The sequence below is a fragment of the Hemiscyllium ocellatum genome, chromosome 39 (assembly GCF_020745735.1).
Source record: "Hemiscyllium ocellatum isolate sHemOce1 chromosome 39, sHemOce1.pat.X.cur, whole genome shotgun sequence".
Taxonomy (NCBI): Eukaryota; Metazoa; Chordata; class Chondrichthyes; order Orectolobiformes; family Hemiscylliidae; genus Hemiscyllium; species Hemiscyllium ocellatum.
In genome coordinates, this window is record NC_083439.1 from 17572502 (window position 1) to 17589686 (window position 17185).

The 17185-nt window shown below is 39.2% G+C and overlaps 1 protein-coding gene across 1 annotated transcript in view; it reads right to left on the bottom strand.

The window, feature by feature from the left end:
- Nucleotides 1-6606: 6606 nt before the first annotated feature.
- lysmd2 (LysM, putative peptidoglycan-binding, domain containing 2) overlaps nt 6607-17185 on the bottom strand; it is a 71131-nt gene continuing 60552 nt past the window's right edge. The window contains exon 3 of the mRNA XM_060853109.1: nt 6607-10715. Coding sequence (XP_060709092.1) covers nt 10652-10715 — 64 coding nt within the window. The 3' untranslated portion in view covers nt 6607-10651. The remainder of the gene's footprint in view (nt 10716-17185) is intronic.

The following is a 17185-nucleotide window of genomic DNA, read 5'->3' on the forward strand; positions in this document are numbered from 1 at the left end:
GTTGCCTAGGCAGCAATCGCGGAGGCTGCATGGTCGGTGCAATTCTGGTCTCCTTCCTATCGGAAAAATGTTGTGAAACTTGAAAGGGTTCAGAAAAGATTTACAAGGATGTTGCCAGGGTTAGAAGGTCTGAACTACAGGGAGAGGCTGAAAAGGCTGGGGCTGTTTTCCCTGAAGCATCAGAGGCTGAGGGGTGACCTTATAGAGGTTTACAAAATTATGAGGGGCATGGATAGGGTAAATAGACAAAGTCTTTTCCCTGGGGTGGAGGAGTCCAGAACTAGAGGGCATAGATTTTAGGGTCAGAGGAGAAAAATATACAAGAGACCTAAGGGGCAACTTTTTCACACAGAGGGTGGTACGTGTATGGAATGAGTTGCCAGAGGATGTGGAGGAGGCTGGTACAATTGCAACATTTAAGAGGCATTTGGATGGGTATATGAATAGGAAGGGTTTGGAGGGATATGGGTCTGGTGCTGGAAGGTGGGACTAGATTGTGTTGGGATATCTGGTCGGCATGGACGGTTTGGACTGAAGGGTCTGTTTCCATGCTGTACATCTTTATGACTCCATATGAAGCACCCAAGTGGGTATCCAAGTGGTTTAGAAAGCAAATGGAATTGTGGCATTTCAAACAACATGAATCAGTATAAACGAAGGGAAGTGCTTCTGCAGTTGTTATCGGGCTTCGTCTGGACTGCATCTGGAATACTCTGTACAATTTTGGTCTCTTTATTCAAAGAAGGATATAACTGTATTAGAAACAGTTCACTCCACTCATTCCCGAGATGAGGGGGCTTAAGTATGAGCAAATTTGAACAGGTTGGGCTAAATACCCATTGGAATTTAGAAGAAGGAGAGGTGATCTTATCGAAACGTGGAAGATTGAGGCATCTTGACAACACAGACGCTGGGAGAATATTGCCTCAATATTGTCCCCTTGTTGGGGAGTGTAGGGCCTGGACCTCAATTTAAAAATTAGCCGATTCCCCAATTTATTTGGGGGCGAGGGGTCATTAGTCTGACTCTTTGGCAGAAAGTAGTGGAGGCTGGATCATTGAATATATTCAAGATTGAGTTCATCGAGTCATAGAGATGTACAGCATGGAAAAGACCCTTCGGTTCATGCCGACCAGATATCCCAACACAATCTAGTCCCAGCTGCTAGCACGCGGCCCATATCCCTCCAAACCCTTCCTATTCATATACCCATCCAAATGCCTCTTGAAGGTTGCAATTGTACCAGCCTTCTACCACTTCCTCTGGCAGCTCATTCCATACATGTACCACCTTCTGTGTGAAAATGTTGCTCCGCAGGTCTCTTTGAAGGGAGTTATGGATCATGGAGGGTAGACAGAAAACTGGAGTGGAGGCCACAATCAATCAGGATCTTATCAAATGGCAGCGTAGGCTTCAATGGCCAAGTAGCGTACCACTGCCCTTCTCACGTTCTTGCATTTGTAATTCTCCTTGTCCAATTGAAACAGATTCTCTGTTCAAACAAATCTGAAAAAGGACCTGAAGGAATCCCTAAAACACTAATGGTCTAGATTTATTTTCATAATTGTCAACCAATATATAACATGATTATATAACACAACAGTAATAAAAGTTAACTGAAGCAAATCTTTGGTAAATCCCAAACGGAGACATGTTTATCCAGCTTGTAGTTTGTAAAAGTTTACAAATGAAGTCAGTGTGATCTGCCTCAATCCAGTTCTAAAGTGGGTACAAGTCAATATGCACAGTTATCCTCAACTGCATCCTCAATGATTAGATTAGATTACTTACAGTGTGGAAACAGGCCCTTCGGCGCAACAAGTCCACACCAACCCGCCGAAGCGCAACCCACCCATACCCCTACATTTACCCCTTACCTAACACTACGGGCAATTTAGCATGACTGTGGGAGGAAACCCACGGGGAGAACATGCAAACTCCACACAGTCGCCTGAGTCGGGAATTGAACCCGGGTCTCAGGCGCTGTGAGGCAGCAGTGCTAACCACTGTGCCACCGTGCCACCCAGAATGTACCCATCTCAGTTTAAAAAATAACCTAGTTGGAAATTAATAATGTGCTATGGGGTGCATTACAAATGTTCTTGTAAAGTTAACACCAAAGCACATTATCACTACAATCAACAAATGAAGGCAAATTTCTTTGTATGTATTAGAATGAACCAGGGAGTGTATTTATATTCAAAGTAAGCTTCTATTCCCACATCACGATTATCTATCTGAACACAAGTAGTATTCTTCTGACTGACTAAATGAAAATTTCAATTAGAACTTGACAGCAAGCTGAAAGTGCTCAACTTCACATGAACTATTTTAGAGAAATGTTTGAAAGGAACTACATTCACAGTTAGATTTCTTTGAAGTGTAACAGATTTACCAAAAACAGTGCAATATTGTCCTTGGATATTACTTACATGAGTCGTAGATGTGATAGAGGCTAATGGAGGGACTGTAACAGTTTTATTACTGAAGCTGCTTCATAAAAGTTACCTTTAATTTTAAAAAAATGTTCACACCAGAAATTGGATCATCATCTCCCCTCAATCAAATGAGCAGCTTCCAATGGAGCTAACAAGGCTTTATTGTGAAAAGAAAGTGAGGAAATGATCCTGTTAGAAAAACACCCACAACCCAAACAGCTTTTTGTACTATTAAGACAGCCTTTGCAACAATGAAATTGGCTGAGATACAAACCCCAATAAAAAAATTGGTGTTGAGCCTACATACAAATCAGGAATATTAGATGGAAATAAAACAAGAACTTGCATTTATCATGCTTTATATTTATCTAAAAGCACTTCATAGGGACAAACAGAATTAGATACTAAGACACAAAGAAAGCAATGTATCCCTGTAATAAGTTTTGGCATGTTCTGTCAAAGCAGTAAGTTTTAAGGGGAAATTTTTAAAAGGAGGAAGGAGAGATGGATACATTGACAATAGAAATTCCAGATGTTAGGACCTATGCAGCTGAAGACAAGACTGCCAACCGTAGAACAATTCTAATCAGGGATGTACTGGCTGACAGAATTGGTGGGTGGTAGGGTATAATAGAAAATGGGCAGGAGGAAGTCAAGGAGGAATTTGAAACAGGGTAAGGGGAATTTCAAAAATTGAGGCAATGCCATACCACCAGTCAAAGAAATTCAATGAGAACATGAATATTTGGGGATTTACTGGACTTGATTTGAGTAAGAATACCGGCAGACATTTGGTCATACACGTAGGATGGAAGACTGGAGGCCAGCCACAACTGTATTGGAATATTCAAGTCCAGAAGGAACAAAGATACAAATTGGAGTTTCAGGAGGGTGCCATTTATGACTCTGAAAAAGGCTGCTTCAATAGTCTGGCAAGAACGAACATGATTAGGAGGACACAAATATGAAATTGCAGGAAAGACAGATATAGTTTTACTTCTAAAATTGAACATAGGACAATACAGTGCAGAACAGGCCCTTCAGCCGTCAATGTTGCGCCGATCTGTGAACTATTCTCAGCTCATCCTCCTACACTATCCCATCCATGTGCTTATCCAAGGATTGTTTAAATCTCCCTAATGTGGCTGAGTTAACTACATTGGCAGGTAGGGCATTCCACGCCCCTACCACTCTGAGTAAAGAACCTGCCTCTGACATCTGTCTAAAATCTATCTCCACTCAGTTTGTAGTTATGCCCCCTTGTACAAGCTGACGTCATCATCTTGTATGTCTCTATCAAATCTCCTCTTGGCCTTCTTCTTGCCAATGAGAACAGACCCAAGTCTCTCAGCCTTTCCTCATAACGCCTTCCCTCCAGACCAGGCAACATCCTGGTAAATCTCCTCTGCACCTTTTCCAATGCTTCCACATCCTTCCTGTAATGGGGCGACCAGAACTGTACACAATATCCCAAGTGTGGCCGCACTAGCATTTTGTGTAGTTGCAGCATGATATTGTGGCTTCGGAGCTCAATCCCTCTACAAATGAAACCTAACACACCGTATGCCTTCTTAACAGCACTATCAACCTGGGTGGCAACTTTCAGGGATCAATGTACATGGACTCCAAGATCGCTCCGCACATCCACACCACCAAGAATCTTTCCATTGACCCAGTACTCTGCCTGCCTGTTATTCTTCTCAAAGTGAATCACCTGACATTTAGCTGCATTGAACTCCATTTTCTACCTTTTAGCCCAATTCTGCAGTTTATCCAAGGCCCCTGCAATCTGTAATATTCTTCCAAACTGTCCACTATTCCACTGACTTTAGTGTCATCTGCAAATTTACTAATTTGTCCACCTATGCCTGTGTCTAAGTCATTTATAAAAATGACAAACAGTAGTGGTCCCAAAACAGACCCTTGTACCACACCACTGGTAACCAGACTCCAGGCTGAATATTTTCTATCAACCACCACTCGCTGCTTTCTTTCAGAAAGCCAGTTTCTAATCCAAACTGCTAAATTACCCTCAATCCCGTGCTTCTGCATTTTCTCCAACAGCCTACCACGTGGAACCTTATCAAATGCTTTACTGAAGTCCATGTATACCATGTCAACTGCCCTACCCCCATCTACATGCTTGGTCACCTTCTCAAAAAACTCAATGAGGTTTGTGAGACACGATCTGCCCTTGATGAAACCATGTTGACTATCTGAAATCAAATTGTTGCTTGCTAGATGATTATAAATCTCATCTCTTATAATCCTTTCCTATAACAGAAGTAAGGCTCACTGGTCTATAATTACCTGTGTCATCTCTACAGCCCTTCTTGAACAAGGGCACATTTGCAATCCTCCAGTCCTCTGTTACTAAACCTGTAGACAATGATGACTCAAATAACAAAGCCAAAGGCTCTGCTATCTCCTCCCTAGCTTCCCAGAGAATCCTCGAATAGATCCCATCTGGCCCAGGGGACTTGTTTACTTTCACTCCTTCTAGAATTGATAACACCTGTTCATAACTAACCTCGATCCTTTCTAGTCTAATATCTCGTACTTGATTCTTCTCCTCAATAATATTCTCTTTTTCTTGGGTGAAAACTGGTGACAAATGTTCATTTAGCACCTCTCTGATCTCCACCTTGCCATTTCTGTCTTTGATTGGCCCTATTCCTACCCTAGTTATCCTCTTATTCCTCACATACCTATAGAAAGCTTTAGGATTCTCCTTTATTCTATTTGCTAAAGACTGCTCATGTCCTTTCTTTGCTCTTAACTCTCTCTTTAAATCCTTCATAGCTGATCTGTAACTCTCCATTGCCTCATCTGAAGCATCTTGCCTCATCAACACATAAGCCTCCTTCTTCTGCTTAACAAGAAATGCAATTTCTGTAGTAAACCACGGTTCCCTTACCTTATCGTTTCCTCCCTGCCTGACAGGGACATACCTATCAAGGACATGCAAGATCTGTTCCTTAAACCAGCTCCACATTTCCATTGTTTGCATCTGCTGCATTTTGCTACCCCATTCTATGTATCCTAATTCTTGCCTAATTGCATCATAATTGCCCTTGCCCCATCGGTAAATCTTGACCTATGGTATGTATCTATCCCCTTCCATCACTAAACTAAACGTAACTGGATTATGGTCACTATCAAAATCTAAAAGAACAAACATTACTTTCTTCACACAAATACCACTGTGAATAGTTTTTAAAAATTATCCTTAATCTTGAAATCTTTCAGTTTATCTTTCCTTCAAGGCATTCATTTTGATAACACCAGCAGAACTGCTTACAGAGTGTCTTATTTACCTAAACACTGCATGGGGAATTAGTATAATGAAAGTTAGAACCACCATCAGGTTCACAATCACTGCTCATGGCTGAATTAGGGCATGACAATCCTGGCTTCAGAATTTGCCCAAGGTCACCGAATGAAAATCCTGGAACTCCCAAACTCCCTCCCTTACAGCATAGTGGGTCAACTAGAGTATATGTATTGCAGTGGTTGAAGAAGGTAACTCAGCACCACAATCTCAGGAGACACTCACATCCCATGAGTGAATCTTTAAAAATCCACAAGTGAGATAAATCCCACTCCTTGCAGTTATCCGAAAACAATATTCAATAGGAGGCTTCATCTGAATATATAGCTTTAAAATGTGGGAAGACAATCTTCAAATAGGTAACACTGTGGCCCCTATCCAAAGGTTTCAAAAACAATTTTACATTCAGAATTCTCATGTGACTTGCACTGTATTTTTAAAATAAGGGAGCTTGGAACTCAATTTTAGCCTTTAAATATACTAATAAATTAAAGTTAGTCAAACAGATTTTCTTTAAAATATGCATTCATTTTCCTTTCACACAAAAGGGCACAGCCATTCAACATTTTTAGAAAATGTACTTCCTCAAAAGCTATCAAAAATTCAACATGTTCACATTTGTCTTAAAAATTAAATGTATGTTTTAGTATCTGACTGATAGAGGGTTAGGTATTTTAATTTTACAAGCTGGTGCATAACTCTAATTACATCATGTACATTATGTGTACCTTTGCCGAACTTGCAAGGACGTTTGTTTCTATGAAGTTCAACAAAGAGAAAAGGCAATAAATATTCAACTCTTCACAATAAAAATATTAGGAACACACCACATCAGACTGAAGTTTAACAAAATCCATTTATTGCAGATTGTCAAATGAAGTATTAACCAGAGAACAACTGTTCAATGCCAGTATATTTAAAAAAACTAAGGCCACACCATTGAAACACAAACAATTCATGCGCTAAAAGTTCACTGCATCAGTTTTTCCACTTGACTCTTCAGAATGAAGTCACAGATCTCCACATGTTTAGAATCATCATCTGTAACTGTATTCTTCCAAATCATTTTTGTTCAATTTAATTTTGGAAGCAAGACAACCTTCAGTCAATTTATGAACAGAAAGAGAAGGCAATAAAAATAAAAATTAATTATTACAGTTTTAATAGCACACTTTCACAAAAATAAAAGGCATTTTGGATTTCTTATCCATATATCCTCGCTCAAAATTGAACATAAGCAAATGTGAAGATCATTACAGTTCTAAAACAGTTTGGTTTGGAACAGTGCAGATTTTCAGATGATCAAACCTTTTTTTTTCACAATCTGTATGGATATTAACTCTGGAGTTGACAATGTATTATGGTGAAAATCAAACATTTCTTCTGTGGATGCCTGATTAAAAAGAGGAGAGGCTGAGACTTGGAGAAATTAATATTTAAGAATCCAGGGAGGAAATATGTTGTGAATTCTTCAATTTTATAACATGATTGTAAGAAAGATGTGCTCTTGAGACAAAGTTTAAAATAACCATCAGTAATCTACAATATTGTCGCATTATGTTGTTAACAATCATGGAAATTTTTGGACAAAGATCATTTTCAGATAAAATTATTGGTTAAAATGACATTTTAATACTGAATTTTAAAAATCTTGAAGATTTGTCCAGCAGTTGGATACCTTTAATATTTCCTTAACAGCATCTTTATAAATAAAAAAGATTATTTGGAGAAATAAAACAGGATTGATCAGAACTGAAAGCACACAGCAAAACTGTTATACATTTAAATACCTGAAAATAAAGGAAAAAAAATACTTGTGGCAAACAATAGTTTTGATGTGCAATGCTACTACATGGAAAAACAATAACACAAATCAATAAGTACTCAATATACCTCCAGTTGCTGATTAATAGCCCCAATGAAATGTTAACTTCACTCCCTCAGATGATCATCCATTTGTATATTTCTAAAATGTTTTGTTTTAATTTGACTTTCAGCATCTATGGGTTTTCTTTTTGCTTCTATTTCTATTAAGCATTTTAGACAATCCCCATTAACTATACTTAAAATTGTCTGAAAGATAAATTGCCTCCCTTTTATGGCTCACAGCAGTGAAATAGATATCGCTAGGTTAATTGTTTGATATATAAAAGGCAAAGCAAAGTGAAGTACTCTGGATATTCCTCTCACAATATATGTACTGTTTTTCCATTTTAACGTTCGAACCGTCATCAAAATATGTTCTAATATTTATGTATAAGCGATACAAAACAAATATTCAGAACTGAAATTACCACTGCAAGGATCTGTCTGAATGCATTCAAGGCAGATCCTTGTCACTGCTGAGTAATGTCTCCCACTCTGCATTCAGCAGTGACTGAAAATCTCACGTAGTGAAGAGCACAGCAAACAGCTCCACCACTCAAAATGTTCAATCAATCAGAGTGAACAAATTGGGTGTGAAGGGACCTTAGCAAATATCCACAGTTGTTCACAGCTTGATGACAACCACCAGCTCTGCAGATTGACTCTCCTTGAAACTGGTTCCTATTGTGCAGCTACTGCTTTGTTTGAAATCCAAGACCTGAATATTTCTCCATTTTCTTAGCACTTATTGCAGTAACTATGTTTTTTTTTAAATAAAAGACTGACAGCTGTCAAAATAAAACAAGGAAAATAAAGTCAAATGCAGGCTGCGGCTAAGAGAAGTAAACCTGGATTACGAGGTGATATCATGACAATCTTTTTTGGTGATGTGAGCTCTATCACAGCATCTCAACAATTATGTGGATAATGGGAAGAGCATGCAAAATCTGACTATTTGTTGTTGACTGTCAGAAGTACATTACCTTATAAAACAAGCACCAACTAGTTGCACTAGTTTTAAAAAAGGCAACTAGAAATTAGAAGAATCAGGAAAAAAATAATAAAAACTTATGTAGATGAGCTTTAAAAAGGGCATTGTGGTTTTAAATCAGTTTATAAGGTGTAACTCTAAATTAAGGAATCACTGAGTAATTGATCATAAATACCTGGGTAGTCTAAATTGAAGAACATACAGAGTTAGGCACATTGTCACAATCTCCTCCAGGGAAAGAACTGCACTCAATCTCTTTGGTACAATCAGATTCTAAACAGATATTACCTAAGTTTGAGAAAGTGTGGCTTACACTGTTTAATATGCCTCTCCAGTTCAGACATCATAATATATAAAACTAGTCAGCATCACCATTTTAATGGCTGCAGAATCCAACTGGTTTTATTTAAAAAAGAATGTATCTGCATTAGGATTTAGTGCTCAGGTGCTGAAGGAGCTGGTTAATTGAAATGCAAGATGTGCTGTTCAGTTTCTTTCTGTTCCAACATACTATATTCACCTGGCGCCAAGCTGTGGTCACAGCTTTGGTGATACAGTCTAAAGCTAGGCCACCACACAGGAACAAAGAAAAACATGTGTTTTCCTTCCTCCTCACCTCAAAAGAAGAATAGTTCCTTAATCAGTGCAACAAACTTATTTTCAGTAATTAAAAACAAACACATGAGCATAAAAACAGAAGGTAGAATGGGGCACAGCATACTGTACTTGTCAATCAGAGCCTGAAGATTATGGGAAACCTGATTTTCTGGGGAGACATTAGAATCGGTCTACACCAGTTTAACATTCAGTCTTGTGGATTAGAGTGATCAAAAATAACAGCCACTTTCTGGAATTCAAGCAAATAGCTGCATTGCTCATAAAATACTGAAATGGTGGTACAAAACAACAACGTGAAATCATATCACTCTCACCACTGCAATGGTAAGACTAATTATTTATCCCTAACAACTCCCTACCGTTAACATAAATTTCCTTTACTCAATCAGCCAGTTCCATATTCAAAATAGCCACAACTCCCCTCTAATAAACGGGGTTCAGTTCTATGACTGTATGATTTTGCCCATGCTATACCTTAACAGTGCAATAAGTTAGCTGTATTGATGAAACACTTCTAGTTGCGTTTAGACTGATCACCTTGAAAGTAAATGCTTAACATTCCTGTCCCTGCATATTAGGTTCTGCTTCATAAACATGATGTTGTTACACTTTTTAAAAGGATGAAATCCTGCAATTACCCCACTATCTTCACCCGAAATTGAGACTGTTGCTTAGAATGAAAGGTACTCTAGATTGCCTTTGGTTTCAATTTGGAGATTATGAACAAGTGACCTCTTCATCCCAGTTATTATGTATAAAACTACTGCATAATCATACGTGACTAGGACTTCTGGGCAATTCGATAAATGTGTGATTACTCTCCAGTCTCATTTTGCACAAAATCATAAGCCAAGGTCACATTTAGTTTGAATTTAATTAACTTCTGCACAGCCGAGTCTCCAAGCAATTATACTCATCCCTGCCCAAACCTACTCGAGTGGCGAACAGTAGGAAAGCACAACAGTTAACTCATGCAAGATGTAGAAGGGACTACAGAGTTGCAATTGCTTTACAGTTAATTTCAATCCCATATCACAGTAGGTCTTCTGGATCAGGACTGCAGCAAATAAGCACACACTGCAAACCAACAGAAATTTTGCTGTTGTAGTATAGAACAAGGGGGAGAGAAAGCACAAGGTACCACAAAATTAACAGCAGCTCACACTGCACACTGAAAATGTTCAAGTTAAAACGCTGCCTTTCCCTTTTACCATGTTCCAGTACCCTGCTAAGGTATGCAATCCGCCACATAGATTGAAGCAAAAGGTAAAGCGAATTTCCCCCTCCCCCAGAAACCTACAGATCACACAGTATGTGCCTCAGAAGCCAAAGTCTCCAACTCTGACAACTACGTGGAACAACATTGTTATCACTGGCCGCCCAGACAGTCTGGATTCTGGTCTGTATTCAATGATGACTCTGGTAGGAGGATTCTGCATAGGAATAATCTTTGTATGCTGCGTCACCGGTTCTGTTGAAAGTAAAAGATTTAATTATTACCTTACAGAGATTCATAAGGTTTTCTCTTTAAAATCTTAAAAATAATCTTTTATTTTTGTATTTCTCTTCAAATATCTGATTGTCATGACCCCAAAATAGTGGTCAGGTTGGATCCCAGAGTGAAAATGGCTTGATAAAAGCTTTATAAAAAGCTAATAAGTCTTATTTTTGAAATTTGACTACTGGGTGGTCAGTCACTGAACATATTCACATGGGACAGTCAATGTTCTTTTAACACAAGGACACAAGCTTATAATGCAAAAGAAAGAAAAATCTAGATTATATGACACAAATTCAATATTTTTCCAACCAATTTTAGAGAATGTGGTTGTATAGTGGTAACGTCACTGATTATTCAGAATATTAAAATTTTGGAGACATGGCCTTGAATCAGACCATGGAGATGACAAAATTTGAATTTAGTAAAAATCTGGAATCAAAAGCCAGGCTAGTGGCAAACATGTGACCACTATTAATTATCATTAAAAACCAGCTGGTTCACTGAAGTCCTTTAGAGATTGAAACCGGTCATTCTCACATAGTCTATGTGACCACAGACTCACGCCATCGTGGTTTACTCTTAACTGCCTTCTGGGCAATAAATACTAGCCTAGCCTGCAATGCTCACATCCCATGACTAAATCTAAAAATCCTTTACAGTCACTCCTAACTGAACTCCTTAAATTCTTACTCAAATTGCTCTTTTCTAAGCAGTTCTTTGGATTATCTCTTCTTTGGATTATCTGATGGCCTAGATCCTTCGTTCCAACACTTTTAGCCTGGAGACTTCCACAAAGAAAATGCACATCTGCTGGAATGTCTTCTCCTTTCCTCAACTCAACTCAACCTACTAATGACCTATCATCATCTGCTTTTGTATCATAAAACTTGTAAACATTCAGCAATTAACTCCCCCAGTAAGCTGGCCAAGTTAATTTACCTTAAGTTGCAAATTTTCTCGGAAAAGCTGTTTTTATTTTACTGTTCAGAATTACTTTCTGGTCTCAGTAACTGAGGCAGCTAATGGTCTGCACAATATCCAGGCTTGACCTGGCAAGTGGGAAGAGACATTGTGCTATATGAATCCTAGGCAGTGGCTACAACAGAGGGAATCCGACCATTATTCCCTGACATTCAGGGGTGTAATCATCATTGAATTCCCCCACAGTTAACATCCTGAAGGTTACCACCAACCAGAAACTAAACTCTGCTCATCACATAAAAGCAATGGCTACAAAAGCAAGTCAGAGGTTAGCAGTCCTGCAGCAAGTAACTCAGCTCTTGACTCCCCAGAGCCTGTTCACCATCTACATGGCACAATTGACTCCCCAGAGCCTGTTCACCATCTACATGGCACAATTGACTCCCCAGAGCCTGTTCACCATCTACATGGCACAAGTCAGGAGTGTGATGCAATATTCTCCACTTGCTTGGTTATGTGCAGCTCCAATAACACTCAAGAAGCTTGATACCATCCAGGCCAAAGCAGCTCACTTCAACTGTACCACATCAGCAAACATTCACTCCCTCCATTCCTTGACGCTTAGTAGCAACAGCACTTCCCATCTACAAGATACACTGCAGAAATTCATCAAAGCTCCTTAAACAGCACTTTCCAAACCCACAGCCATGACCATCGAGGACAAGGACAGCAGATGCATGGAATACTATCACCTGCACATTTCCCACCAAGCAAGTCATCATCCTGACTTGGAAATATAATGCCACTCCTTCACTGTCGTTGGATCAAGATCGTGGAATTCCCTCCTTAATGATATTGTGGAGCTACCTACAGCATGTGGACTTCAGCGGTTCAGGAAGGCAGCTCATCACTGCCTTCAAAGGGAGACCAGGAATTAACAACAAATGCTGGCCCAGCCACATTTTATGTGTAAATTTAAAAATAAGTTTGATCGTATCCATGGAGACAGAAACAGAGGCAACATTTTGAGTTCAAAATGACTCCTTGGTTCTGTACATTTCAGATACAGCTGCTTAGACAAATACAACAATCAACTAAAACATATTTTAACAGTACATGAAATCAATGGCCATATCATTTGTTCTTCATTTATTGTTTGAGAAAGAACTCAATTAATGGGAGAACATCCATTCTTCAAATAGTGCCATGGAATTAGAATTCTGATTGGAAAGGATAGGTCCAACAATGCAGCACTTCCTCAGCTGAGCTTATGCACTCAAGTCTGCCAAGTGAGCTTGCAGTTAACATATTCCTGACACAAATGTGAGGGCATTACCAAGTAAGCTAATCAGCAACATGAACCACAATGACACTCAGTAAAAATTCTTTATAAGTTACAGAATTAAAGATTCATACTAAATGACAGATAGCTGCAGATCACAGATGAAAATTGTGGTAATTTTTATTCTTTGTGTAACTAGTGTGGACACTATCCAGAGAAAACGTGCTTCTCTCTGCCTGCTCCCTTAAGTCCCCAATTTAAGTCATGAATCATGGAAAACACTGCACAGAGCCTAGACTGAAAGGTGGCCAAAATTTCTACAATCAACACTCTTACTGCTAACTTGGTATGAGTATAGAATAGATAATCCTACTCATCAGGCCATGAAAACATGACAGTAATCATACAATATTCAAATGTAAAAAGGACACTTCTTTAGATATTTAATCTGCTACAATTAAGAATTTGGATTACTACAATGATTTTGACATTGAAGATATGATGGGCAATGAGTAGGAAGAAAACAACAGATTAAATTGGCTTAAGCTAGAGAAGGGGAAAATGCAGTTGTAATAAATGTCTTTTGCAGACTCTTGGAAACAGCATTTGTCAAAGGTGTAGAAATTTTGAGAATGATCATGAGTAGAAATGCAATCACTCATGATAGAATAAAGAAAATGAGGAACAAAGACTAAATTAACAAACCAATTAAAATATGGTTCAATACTCTCAAAATGTGAAAACTTCTTTGTTCTAGCACATTGTGCTCGCACGTTCTAACAGGCCAGAAGCGTGATTGCCTGTGTAACCTCACTGGTGGGCCAGTATTATTCTCTCATATGTAATGGAGCAATTCTGGTATATAAATAGCTCTGGTTGGAAATAATCAAGATTAATCAATGAACACACACCAGATCTATCTCCTGGAACAGGTTACTAAATTGAACCAGAAGCTATAGCCAGCATAGTGAACAAGCAGACTCCCCATTTTTTCTTCCTGGGACATAATGGAAGATTCTGGATGTAAGCTTGCTCACTGAGCTGGAAGATTCGTTTTCAGACGCTTCGTCACCATACTAGGTAACATCATCAGTGAGCCTCCAGTGAAGTACTTGTGTTATGCCCCACTTTCTATTTTGTGTTTAGGTTTCCTTGAGTTGGTGATGTCATTGGGTTGGTCCATGAACATCAACTAGTCACAAAAAAAATGGCCCACTCTCACTAGTATCCTTACATACAGATGAGGAAGGACACCATTTTGAATGGGACAACACATCCATCCTCAGACAAGCCAAATAGAAGTATGCACGAGAATTCCTAGAAACATGGCATTCCAACCAATACTCTATCAACAAACACATTGAATTGGACCCCATCTACCTCCCCCTGAGAAAAAGAACAGGAAATGACATCACCACCCAAGGAAACCTAAACATAAAAATAGAAAGTGGGACATAACACCAGTGCTTCACTGATGATGTTACTTAGTATGGTGACAAAACATCTGAAAACAAACCTTCCAGTTCAGCTAGCATACTTACATCCAGAACCTCAACCTGAGCTACAAATCTTCTCAAAACTTGCTCATAATGGAGGATTTACAGGTTGATAATCAACATGTTTGGTTATATTATGAACACACACTTTTATTGGTTATCAAGTCCTGAAGTGAGACTCGAAGTCAGAGATTCTGGTTCAGATGTAGGGATGCTACCCACTGTCTTGATAAAGCATGGGTGAATTTGAATTTGCAAGGGATGTTTGTGTGAAAAATATCCTTGGTAATGGTACTTAGACATTGCTCACAAAGACCCAAAGGCACCTCTCACCATTAAAAAAAAGCCAATGATTACGCAGTCACTTGAAGGGCAGTACTCCCCAAATATGGTGAAAGACTATAAAGTGATAAATGGCCCTTCGTTCTGACATGTAACAACACAAGCAAACATCCAATGGCAGTGCAGTCTCTTACCTTGTGAGCAAATTAATATCTTTAGGTCCACAAACATTAGGATATTATTGGGATTTATACAGAATGAAGGGCAATAATTGCTACTACCTTTCAATATGTAGGAGCTCACCCTACTCATTCCCACCCTTCAACCTTAGATCCACAGCTTGTCTCCCACCAAGACAGCTTGTCTCCCAACAAGACAGCTCTCTGTGATGGTTGTCAGCAGAGGCTCCTAAATGACCACGTAAATGCACAAATTGCTGGAGAATCAAAGAAGGGCCAGAGGTGTTTTGCAGCAGTTCTGAACAGGTTGATTAAAAAACCCAATTAACGTTTTCATCCAGCACATAGTTGGTGAGGAACCAAGATTGGGGAAGCCCTAGAGCGAAACTGTTTGTCTTCTCACCTCCTCTAGGGAGGAGATTTTCACTTCCTTGAAAAAGTTTTACCAAGTCGGTCTGTTATTCATTTCCTTAATGCTGTAAACCATTTTAAAGTGCTTCACAGAGGCCTAATCCACCACAATGTGACAGGGGGCCAAAGGAGGAGACATTGGGACAGATGACCAAAGGAGGTGGATTTAGGAAATGTCTTACAGAGGAAGGAATTCCAGAGCTTAGACCTAAATAGTTGGAGGAATGATGTAGAGGAGCCGGTGTTGGACTGGAGTAGATGGAATTAAAAACCACTCAAACCAGATTATCGTCCAACAGGTTTAACCTGGTGTTAGGTGATATTTAACCTTGTTGGAGGAACATAGTTCTCAGTTGTATGGCGGAACAAAGTTATACATATGGGAACAAGAGACTCAAAACATGCAGATGGCATTCCTCCAACTCCAAGTAAACTGAACAGACCTAAGAAGATCTTATTTTATTAGGAAAAGGAGATGCGATAGAAATAATGAAAATTAGGTTCAGAGAATCATAGAATCCCTACAGTGTGAAAACAGGCCCTTTGGCCCAATAAATTCACGCCGACCCTCCAAAGACTCACCCACCTAGACCTATTCCCAGATATAATTACCTATATTTACCCCTGGCCAATGCACTAACCTTCACATCCCTGAACACCATGGACAATTTGACATGGCCAATTCACCTAACCTATACATCTTTGGACTGTGGGAGGAAACCAGCACAGCCGGAGAAAACCCATGCAAACACTGGGAGAATGTGCAAACTCCGCCTGATGCTGGCATTGAACACGGGTCTATGGCGCTGTCAGGCAGCACTGCTAGCCACTGAGCCACCATTGCCATCCATATATACATAGTAGTTGGCAAATCCCATAATGCAGTGCCTCCTGGAAACAACATTAAATCACTTTCTCCCTGAAGCATTTCAATTTCCAAAAAAATGTTTTAAAACTCGCACCAGATAAAGCTCTCTAAAAGACATGCATGTTAATAGCCAGTTTAGCCTCCAAGCCTTTTATACCCTCAGCTCTCATTTAATTTAGCAGCATGCTCATTCTTGCTAGGAATAAAAAAAGAACATGGCAAACTGAAAATCAATCTGACAAAAGGTTCACAATTCCCTTTGTTCAAGCAACTATGCATTCCCAGCATGGCGGTTCTAAACAGTGGAATTAAATTTTGATTCATCAAGGTGGCAAGTGGGACTCTCTTCCACTTCTGGCTCCACACAAACCATTAGTTAGTTGCAAGGAAAAAATCACCAGAACCATTTGACACTAGGAACAGACAATGTACAAAATTAGAATTAAGTATAGGTTTTATTGTCACATGTACTCAAGTACAGGGATACAGGAGTAGAGTGAAAAGTGTACAAATCTGGGTGGGTTACCCTTTGGAGGGTCGATGTGGATTTGTTGGGCCGAAGGGCCTGTTTCCACACTGTAGGGAATCTAATCTAATCTCCATATCTGGTGCCATAGCAATGAAAGGAAACATTGATATGTTGTATCAAGTTGGTTGACCAGGTGTCTCAACAGCAGTAGGATGCCTTATGAAACAATACAACAAGTGGCATAAACACTGACTCATATCCCATGCTCTCTAATGTACATTTGTTTACACTACCCATCAGTTAAATAAATAGAAACAAATTGAAAGCAAGTATTAATTTTAATATATGCTGATGCTCAAAGTTTAACTCTGTCACCTTGAAAGACTAAAAGAAAATCTGCGATAAAGTTTACAATGCACAGTCCATCTAGCTCCTTTCTGCCATAGATGGTGCATGATTTTTCCATATTAATAGATTTAAACTCTTATATCAAACATACAATCAAATGGAAATTCCCTCCCGTTCCTGAAAT